We start from the raw sequence: 10,141 nt of genomic DNA on the forward strand, positions 1-10,141 counted from the left end.
CTCCCTTCATCCAGCAGGTGAAAACTTTCTTGTTCCGACACTTTGGGGAACTGACTGCTTTGAATGAAAGGGCTGGCGCTGTGCTGTTCTTGCTGTCATTATTTTTTATGGTTTAACATTTTTTTAAAAGAAAAGATGGTTCTTTTCTGTGTTTAGCCGTTCTTGTTCTTATCCATAAACTGCCTTGAGTCCCATCAGGGGAAAAGGCGAGGTATAAACAAATAGAAGGATAACACAGTACTGCATAGTCTTTCATGTAAGCTGGGTCCTGGGGGGAATTCTTTCCCCATAGTCCTAGAATTGGACGGGTACTTTGTTAAAATTCCTGTGACTAGCCTATTCAGCCTGCAATTCTGTACACAATTATCTGTAGATTACATTGATTTCACTGAGGATTCTTTCTGAGAAATGTACAGTTATCATGACACAAACCATCGCTAGAAAGCGTGACCTGTGGTGGCTCCTGGAACCTACCAGTAATGTTTAATTGTGTTACCAGCAATGTTTAATTACCAGCAAAATAATAATAATAATAATAATAATAATAATGATAATAATAATAATAATAATAATAATAATAATAATAATAATAAATTTATTTATAGCCCATCCATCTGATTGGGTTGCCCCAGCCACTCTGGGTGGCTTCCAACATATAAAACATTACACATTTAAAAGCTTCCCTATACAGCACTGTATCTTTCCTATCAAAAGGAAGAATGGAGATCTCCAGGGTCAATACTGTATTATCGTTCTCCAAAGGAAAACTCAAGAAACAGGAAAAATACAAGATAACCATTCTGTCATTTCTAAAAAGGGGCATCTCCTTTCAACTTCAAACTTAGAAATGTGAACAGAATAGTAAACCTAGAGGGACTCGTAGGAAATAATGGTACAGTACAATGAAATAAAGGCGTTATGCCTCTCACTCATGCAGGGAGACCCCCTCCCTTCTCTGTAAGGATACATTGGCCCAAAATAGTACTTGAATCCCAGATTTGTATTGGTTGGGGTAGCTCAAAGCTCCAATGGAATACCCTTCTTCATGCCTTGCTGGAAATGGACGAAAAGGAGGACTGAGAGAAATGCTGTAGTCTTTCTGGTAGAGGTTATTTGTGGGGACAGCAGAACTCCAAACCAAAGGTACAGAGATATATGAGAGAGCTGGACACACCTGTCCATTCAGATGCACACCATGCAACACAACCCTGTCAGGACCTATGACAGGTCCTTTCATCGTTTGATTCCATCATGGTTTGCTTGATGGGAGGTGAGAGAGGCCCTCTGACTGAAGCGCCGTCCACATTCCAAGCACTGATACGGCTTCTTTCCGTTATGAATTCTTTGATGAGCCGTGAGGTGGTAGCTCCGTCTGAAGCGCTTTCCGCATTCCAAGCACTGAAACGGTTTCTCCCCCGTGTGAAGCGTTTGATGGGACGTGAGAATTTGCTTCAACCTGAAGCTCTTCCCACATTCCAAGCACTGATACGGCTTTTCCCCCGTGTGAAGCGTCTGGTGGGAAGCGAGAGTTTGCTTCAACCTGAAGCTCTTCCCACATTCCAAGCAGGGATATGGCTTTTCCCCTGTGTGAAGTGTTTGATGGGAAGTGAGATTTACCTTTAAACTGAAGCTCTTCCCACATTCCAAGCACTGATAGGGTTTCTCCCCCGTATGAATTCTCCGATGGAAAGTGAGGCGGTCGTTCCGAGTGAAGCTCTTTCCACATTCCAAGCATTGAAATGGCTTTTCTCCTGTGTGAAGTGTCTGGTGGGAAGTAAGATTATGCTTTAAGTTGAAGCTCTTCCCACATTCCAAGCACTGATATGGTTTCTCCCCTGTATGGATTCTTTGATGTGTAGTCAGGCTGTCAATCATACTGAAGCTCTTCCCACATTCCAAACATTGATATGGTCTCTCCCCTGTATGAATTCTTTGATGGGAAGTGAGACGGTTGTTTCGACTTAAGCACTTTCCGCATTCCAAGCACTGATAAGGTTTTACCCCTGTGTGAAATGTTTGATGTTTAAGGAAGTCTGTGCTTCTTTTAAAGCTCTTACAACAGTCGAAGCATTGGTACGGTTTCTCTTCTGAATGAATTATTTCATGCCTAGTGAGATTTGACTTCCTGCTAAAGTTTTTCCCACATTGCAAGCACTGGTACTGCTTCTTCCCACTGTCCGTTTTTTCTTGGGGCCTCTGGCTGAATCTCGCTCCACTCTCCAAATTTACATTCTGCTCCCCCACTGCGTAGACATTATCGTGGTGTCCTTTATTATTGGTTTCCAATCCGTCACCTTCTGCAATGAAGACAGAAACTGGTTAGAGCCTTAGGATGAAATTGGGCTCCAAATTATTGAGCATTGCCAAGGAATAGTTGTAAAAATGAAAGAACTGAAGGGACTTTGATGTGAGGCAGACCTTTCTGGCAGGGGTCGTAAGGTGGACCGAGGCTGTTAGGCCCAGAGCTATGACTTCTAGTGTGGAGAAGAAAATATGTGACTGCCTGCCCACAACCAGCTGGCTGCTTAAAATGCACTCCTGACTGCTCCTTCGCAGGTAAGGCTCCTGTCAGGGACTGGGTAGAGGAGGAATGGTGGAGAGCACCTCCCCATCCTGACCCTTCCAGGGGGGAGGAGGAGGGAGACAGTATAGATTTACAACAGGGGTTTCAGGGAGGTAGCAGCTTAGAGGTAGATGAGGGGGAAAGCTGAGAAATCATGGGATAGCTGGAACAACACCAAGCTGACATGTTGTCAGTAGAAAGCATTCCAGACTTCCACCTCCCAGAACCCGGCGACCCTTAAAAGTAGGAGAGCAAAGAGCTCAAAGACAGAGGGCATGTAGCAGAGGAAGTGGGAGAGATGGGGGTGGAGATTCACTCGGGACAACACCATTATCCAAGAGTCTGGGTTCTATAGCCTCTCTCTGTAAAGATTGAAATAAAAAAGGACGGTAAGAAACTTTCCCTTGTCTTTATACTTTCCTGGGCAACCCGTCGGGAGCCGCGGACAGAATCCCAACAGCTCCCTTCTCAGCATTGATCAGCTGATCTGCCCAAACTAAGATCAGCTGCATTAGGGTGTTTTAGAAACTCCCGGGTAAATGTGAAAGGATTTTCCACACCGATCAGCTGATTGGCGCCGAAAGCTGGCCTTTAAGGGGGCTTTGCATTCCCCCCTTTCTAATTGCCACCTGACGTCATAATGTCGTCAGAAGATTGATAGGCGGATATGAATGGCCACCTGTCAGAGTTGGCTTATGCATAGGGCAGGGAACTATCCACCTCACCAGCCAGCTCCAGTTCCCGTGGCTCATCTAATGGATCTTAGATGTGCTGGCATGGAACTTTGGAGGGACGCTGTCTGGCAGAGGAGACAACACTGGGCAAGACCGACTAATGGTTAGAGCAGTCAAAACCACTTTGCTAATTGTTTAGAAGGGAAAAACTGGAGGAATCATATTTAGAGACGAAACAATATACCATCTTCCACTTGAGGTTAACTGCAGAGGCGTTAGACTACTAGATGCCGTAGGTGCTGTTGCTGAATTCCAGCACAATATTGTTGGTTCATCGCAGATATAAACGTCTGACATTCATAAGAGAGATAAAACACACAGCCTTACGGAGAGAGGCCATGATCCTACAGGTCTCCTCCATGACCTCTTTATGCAGAGCTCTCTGGTCAGGATCCAGCAATGCCCACTCCTCATCTGTGAAATGCACAGCCACATCCTCAAAGGATGCTGTACCCTAAAAGAAAAAGGAAATATTTCCACCTTAGAGATAGCTCCTCAGAGAAAGCTCATTAGTAGGTTGTCCAATGTCTATAAATTGTTGTGTTGCTTTAATGGCATTTTTTTGCACTGTTTAATTATGGGTGTTTATTTTAATGTTTCAATGAAATTGTTTCATTTCTGTTACTGCTTTTTCTACATTGTCAGCTGCTTAGAAGCTTACCTTAGCATTAAGTGTTATTTAAATTCATATGTAGCACTGCTACTACTAAGAAACAATTCTAGCTACATCCAAAAGGATAGTTAATGCAAGGTAGCTGTTCCTTATTCTCAGGATTTAAAGCTTCCTTGAGTGGCCTTCAAAGCTTTTGTTCAGGTCACATTTCAAAGAAGGAAAGTGAAAGAAAAATGAATTCTGGCTCAGAGAGGAGAGGGCATAGGCATTCTGGCTGCCCCCAGCCTCTCTCCCCCCACAGATTTGTCCCACTACCTGATCCGGTATCACAGAAGTCGATTCCCCTCCTTCGTGAAGAGAAGTTGGGCAAGGAGGTCTTTCCAGCATCATCCCATCACCTGAAATAAACAAAGTTCATTGGAAGCTAGGAGGACTTGCTTGTCTGACTACAAACCAGCTTTAGAAAAAGTCTCGCCTGTTGAGTTTTTATTCCAATTTTCTATTTCAGGAGTGTGGAAATGCATCTCTCCTGCTTTGGGCTTTTATCTGCTATTCAACGTGTGTGTCCCCACATTTAAAAACGGAAATGTTGTTTTGTGCTGTGGAAAAGTCTGGAGAGAAGTACCTCCTGCTCCAAACACTAAAGGAGCCCATGGAAGTATTTTGCAATTAAACATGGAAGGCAAACTGGGATATATTTCTGCAATGCTTACCCAATGGACACTTTCTGGTGTCTGGTGGAGTCCTCTCATTGTCAGAGAAATCAGTGCTCATCTCTGCAAATGGAACCTTCCCCTGAAATGGCAATAAGAATTCAAAACATAGAATGGGGAGAAAAATTAGAAAATACATTACAAGAAGCAGAAACCTTAAGGGTTATGGTACAGTGGTACCTTGACTTCCGAATGCCTCAACTTCCGAAGGTTTCGACAAACCCAGAAGTATTTTCGCCGTGCGCGCAATTCAAAGAATTCATGCAGAAGCGGCGCAGGTGGTCTGTGCATGTGCAAAATCACGCATGCGCAATATGGATGCTTTGACATCCGAAGGTTTCGACTTACAGAGAGTTCTGTGGAACGGATAGCCTTCGTAAGTCGAGGTACCACTGTATATCTTTCCTTGGAAGCTTTCAAAAAATGTTGCAATTACTAGCGAATTTTGAGGTACCCTCCATCATATTTGAAGCTCTTTCTAGATTGGAGCACTCACCTGCCAGTCTTCCTGCCTCTTCTCCTCTGCCTGGCTCAGGAGGAAACCTTCAGCCAGGGCAACTGCCTGGGAGCTGGCCTCTGCTCCACATTCCCTTATCCAGTGCTTCATCTCTTGTGGAAGAACAGTCAGAAACTGCTCCAGGATCACTAGGTCCAGGATCTCCTTCTTTGTGTGTTGTTTTGGCTTTAGCCACTGATGGCAAAGATGGTGGAGTTGGCTGCAGACCTCCCGAGGGCCTTTGGCCTTCTGGCAAAGGAAATGCCTGAAACACTGGGGCTGAACATACGAGATGAAGGTGTCCTTAGTCCCTGTGTTCTCCCAGAACCCTCTGCTGTTCCGAGTCTCGATGGCATCCTGGCCACCTCCTGCTTCAAGTCCTTTGGAATTTTCCTCCTCCATCGGTGATCCCAGGAAGTCTTTGTTCTTCTGCCAATTTCTGTCTGTCCTAATGTGAGGTGCTAGCAAGTCCTAGAAGGCCAAGACATTGTTCTTTTGTAAAGTTGCTTCATTGTCAGAATAGGAAAAGTGTTCCCTGAGCAAAGGTGGATGGGGGTCTCAGTACAGTGGTACCTCGACTTACAAACGACTCGACAACTGAATTTTTCGACTTACGAATGGGGGTAATGGCCGTGCGCTTACGAATAAAAAAAAATGCGGCGGTGGAGGGGAACTGGCAAAGTTAACACATGAATTACATGAGAAGAACAACCGTGACTTCAAGGAAGAATGGGAACTTTTTACAAATTATCTAAAAAGACATCAAAAGGATCTGGACTCTTTGGCAGGTTTTGAATAAACACCCACAAATTTATTAGTAGAACACATGACAGATAAGGTAAATGATATGTACAATTTTATAACATGCAGAGAATAATATGTGTAAACAAATCAGAAGGGGGAGTTGAAGGAAGTCTTTGGAGGGTGGGAAAGGGAGGGATGGGAGGGAATAAAAGGGGGAGGGGAGGGGTAATTGGTTATATTGATTGATAATATGTTTTGTTTAAAAGAGAAATATATATATATATATATATATATATATATATATGGAAATTATGAGGGCTGCGTTTGGACACTAGCTAATCCTTAGGAATCCTTGGAGGTCCTAAAGAGCCGCAGTCTCCTCCTCTGATTTAGTGCACATATCATCCTACAAACAAGAATGCCGATTTCCTTCTGGCCTGAGATCAGGAAGAAGCTGCTTTCTGCAAGCACCTTTATGGAGTAATTTGTGGGTGCTGCTAAATAACTCCTTACCCCTGATACCTCTTGGAGCTCAACCGATGCCAAGAATGTAAGGTTCGTTGCCATGGAGACAACCCTATTTCCCAGACCCTGGAAGAAGCAACAAGGGAACCGTCCGTCTTGGATCTGGTCCTCACCAACAAGCAGCAATTGAAAATGCATTCTGCTTAGGTCAGCTAAATGTTTCGAACCCGCTTTGCACCCTCTCCCAATCTTTCAAAATGTGGCTTTGCAGGGAGGGAATCTGCACTCGCTGACTGGAGGGCTTTGGGGTCCCCTGGATGGATCAGCTGCACCCTCTCCCCCAAATGCACAAAATAGAGTGGGGGGTAGACTTACCAAATCCCATAAGGGCCCCTTGATGATCTCCCACCCCCAACTCCGAAGCCAGGCAGGAAGGACTATGGAGTGGGGGCATGTATTGCCCTGGAGGACTCCGATCCCTTCCCTTCTCTCCAAGTTCCTTCCTCTCTAGGAAGCCAGTTCAGTTCTCCTTAACCCTTAGAAAGCCACACAGCTGACGTTGTTTACTAGACCCAATAGGGGGCGCTGTTGATTTCCCCCCCCAGGATTGTTTGTTATTTTGACAATTTCGGGGAAGCAAAGTTGCTGCGCCCTTTGAAGCAATGCTACATCCTTATATGAACTTCCAAAACATTTCTTTTTTATTTTATTTCATTGTTTTGAGAATTGTGCTGGAGCACAGATCTACACCAGTCTTGCTTTCAGATGACAAATGTGTCCTTGTGCTCCAAAAATATATTCTTCCAACTGTTCACTTTCCAGTTAAAAATACTGTTTTAAAGATAATGGGTTAGATCTAAAGGTAGTCAAATTTTGATCTCTTTGGCATCAATGGGATAAGTGAATCTCTCTCTCTCTCTCTCTCTCTCTCTCTCTCTCTCTCTCTCTCTCTGTGTGTGTGTGTGTGTGTGTGTGTGTGTGAATAAACACATTTCATTCCCTTATCCAGCTGACAAAACTTCTGCCCCAAAACGTGAGTAAACATAAAACTGAGGGTCGCCAAACCCTCAAAAGTCAAATAAAAAAATTCCTTCAGTAGCACCTTAAAGACCAACTAAGTTTTTATTTTGGTATGAGCTTTCGTACCAAAATAAAAACTTAGTTGGTCTTTAAGGTGCTACTGAAGGAATTTTTTTATTTTGCTTCGACTCAGACCAACACGGCTACCTACCTGTAACCTCAAAAGTCAACAAGATATGCCTTGTCTCCTCCTCCTCCTCCTCCTCCTCCTCCTCCTCCTCCTCCTCCTCCTCCTCCTCCTCCTCCTCCTTTTGCCCTCTACACCCTGGGTTATCTTTTCATATTCTTTTCATATTCCTTACTAGCTCCCCAACTGCTGGTGCGGCCGATTAAATGAGAATTAAATGATTTGAATGACATGTGGAGTTGTGACTCAACCGTTTCCTTGAAGGCCACACTTTCAGAGAGCATGTTTGCTCCTTGAGCAGCCTTCTCCTTTCTCTGACCTACCATGAGTTCCCTGAAAGTGTGTGGGGAGGCTAAAGAACTGGAATTGAAAGACCATGGAAAGGTTCCTAGGGAGCTGGGGTGGGGGGATCTGGGACTGCAAGGGATGTGGCACAGAGGACGGACTCCCCAGACTGGGAGAAGGGGACATCCATCCTGTGGACGGGCCTCAGAGGCATTCATAAGAGTGGATTTTAAGAGCAGAAGGGAAATAGGTGTGGGAATATGGAGGAGAGGAGAGGGACGGGTCCTCCTAATAAATATTAATTATTATTATTATTAGCTGAACCCGGCCACGCATTGCTGTGGCAGACATTCATCCCAAAAAAGACTCCCCCACCCATGCACGTTCTGGTAAATCCCCCCCACCCCGTCCCAACTCATTCTTCCTCCCCAAAGCCATGGGCCTCCTCCACTCGGCGTCCCCGTTCCCCACCCCAGCCACATGACACCACGACACCCATCTCTGGTCCCCCCTCTGCGTAACGTCATCTTCCTCCTGTGTGACGGCACCCGTCACCCCGACCCCTCTGTCTCTCCCCCTGGCTGGTTCCCCAGGCTGGGCAATGCTGTTTCTTTCTGTGTTTTGTTTGGAAAGAGTAAAAGGCTCACATTTATATTCAGTAGGTTGCCATGTTCTTTTGTGATGTCACTGTAATATTGACATCCAGCTATGAGCTGCCACGCGTTCTCATGAACCAGCTGTTTGTAACATGTAAATCCATATTGGAGTGCTAGTGATTTAGTCAAGAAAGCTTTCAAAAGCTCAACTGGGAGTGTCAGAGGAGAAACAGGACAAGACTTGATCCTAGTGTGTGAGCAAACACAATAGTATTCATTCGCAAAACAAATGTTTTACTCATACTATCTACCGTAGGAGGGCGTAAGGGATTGGGAAGACTTAAGAGATACCTTCTCATTGTTGCTGGTTCATTATAAAATATTATATGTAGCAACATCCCAGGGGATTTATTGAAAGAAATCATAGATTTATGATCTGATGTGTGTGGTTGAGGAGGATGATTTGAATTAACAATTCACCATATCAGACTCCTTCCACCTGGGTCATAGAATGTATGGTCTACGATATAAATTCCACAGGATGTTCAGTCTCCATTTCTTCAAATAGGCAGGAAGCCATTTGTCTAAACCATTTGTTGCAGGCAGGCAAATATTTGCATTCCTTAAACATCCTGGCCTTTGTATTAGATTCTGGAGGTGGTAAAACCTGTTTTCCTGCCTAATCCTTTCAGGAGTTTCTACTGCTCTACTTTCCTGTTTATTTTAGCCTCAATGTTTATAACATGCTTTGTAGTGCAGAGAGATCTGTAGCCTGGAAAAGGCCTTCCTGTTTTTCCTCACATATTCTCTGCTACCTGATCCTCTCCCAAGTGAAACCTTTTTGGGATGTGCTGATGCGTTTGATTGGTTGTTTTTGAATTCTATGACGCAATTCTTTTGTGTGATTAAAGGAGCCAGGGCGAAGGGTGGAGGAGCTCCCTTCTCTCTCTCTCCCACTTCGGACCAGAGCTTTGCAGGTCAAAGTGTCTGACTGTCTTTCTTTTCCCCTTTCCCTATTCTTCCCTACACTCATGAGTAAACCCCACAATTATATGTCTACTATATATTCTATATTATATAATAACCAGTCATTTCTCACCAGGGTCATGTACTTTCAACTTCGAACTTAGCAAAGTGAACAGAATAGTAAACAGACAGGAACTTGTAGGAAATAAATAGCACACAGAAACAAAGGTGTTATAACCATCACTCGTCCAGGACAACCCCCTCCCCCCTTTCGCTTTAAGGATTCATTGACTCAGAATAGTACTTAAATCCCAGATTGCCAATGCTTGGGTAGCTCAAAGCTCCTTCTTCATGCCTTGCTGGAAACAGACCAAAAGGAGGACTGTGAGAGATGAGGTAGCCTTGCTGGTGGAGGTTACTGACAGGGAGAGCAGAACTCACAAAGCCACAGAACTCTGCTCCCTGACTTAGGTTCTGCATACTTTGGGCTAGATATGTGCACCCCCTTCCTTTCTCACTTTATTTCAAGTGTGGGCAGTGTGGCAAATTAACACACTTTCTAGGCTTTTGGAATAGCAAGGTATCATTTTTACTCTCAAGATTGTGGTGTGCATGCTGCGCAATTTGCTACCCACCTAATAATGCAACCACTCTTCGAAAGCCACACCCATATTATTTCATTTCTATACGGCCCTTGCATCTGAAGATCACAGGGCTGTTTACAATGTCAAAACAACAAGAAGAGACATAATACCCCTC

General features: G+C 44.4%; 1 protein-coding gene across 3 annotated transcripts; it reads right to left on the reverse strand.

Moving 5' to 3' along the window:
- Nucleotides 1-578: 578 nt before the first annotated feature.
- LOC118080220 (uncharacterized) lies at nt 579-6,842 on the reverse strand. Of its 3 annotated transcripts, none has more exons than XM_060269613.2 (6): nt 6,704-6,842; nt 5,120-5,590; nt 4,624-4,705; nt 4,226-4,308; nt 3,625-3,751; nt 579-2,297 (listed from the first exon to the last, which is right to left on the reverse strand). In XM_060269613.2, exons 2-6 carry the CDS (start codon nt 5,519-5,521, stop codon nt 1,234-1,236), a joined length of 1,758 nt encoding a protein of 585 aa, XP_060125596.1. In that variant the 5' UTR covers nt 5,522-5,590; nt 6,704-6,842; the 3' UTR covers nt 579-1,233. The 3 variants fall into 3 exon arrangements, with proteins under 3 accessions (XP_060125596.1, XP_088520072.1, XP_088520071.1); XM_088663946.1 differs by having other exon boundaries at nt 579-2,294; nt 6,704-6,825; XM_088663945.1 differs by lacking the exon at nt 6,704-6,842 and having other exon boundaries at nt 5,120-6,000.
- Nucleotides 6,843-10,141: the final 3,299 nt, after the last annotated feature.

This window comes from Zootoca vivipara, chromosome 2 (genome assembly GCF_965207765.1).
Source record: "Zootoca vivipara chromosome 2, rZooViv2.hap1.1, whole genome shotgun sequence".
Lineage (NCBI taxonomy): Eukaryota > Metazoa > Chordata > Lepidosauria > Squamata > Lacertidae > Zootoca > Zootoca vivipara.

Excerpts from the sequence above, each read along its gene's own strand:
- LOC118080220 (XM_060269613.2), bottom strand. The coding sequence starts at position 5,521 with ATGGAGGAGGAAAATTCCAAAGGACTTGAAGCAGGAGGTGGCCAGGAT. Across the intron at positions 4,309-4,623 it reads CACCAGAAAGTGTCCATTGG|GTGATGGGATGATGCTGGAA; the intron begins GTAAGCATTGCA and ends TGTTTATTTCAG. Across the intron at positions 3,752-4,225 it reads CTTCTGTGATACCGGATCAG|GGTACAGCATCCTTTGAGGA; the intron begins GTAGTGGGACAA and ends TTTTTCTTTTAG.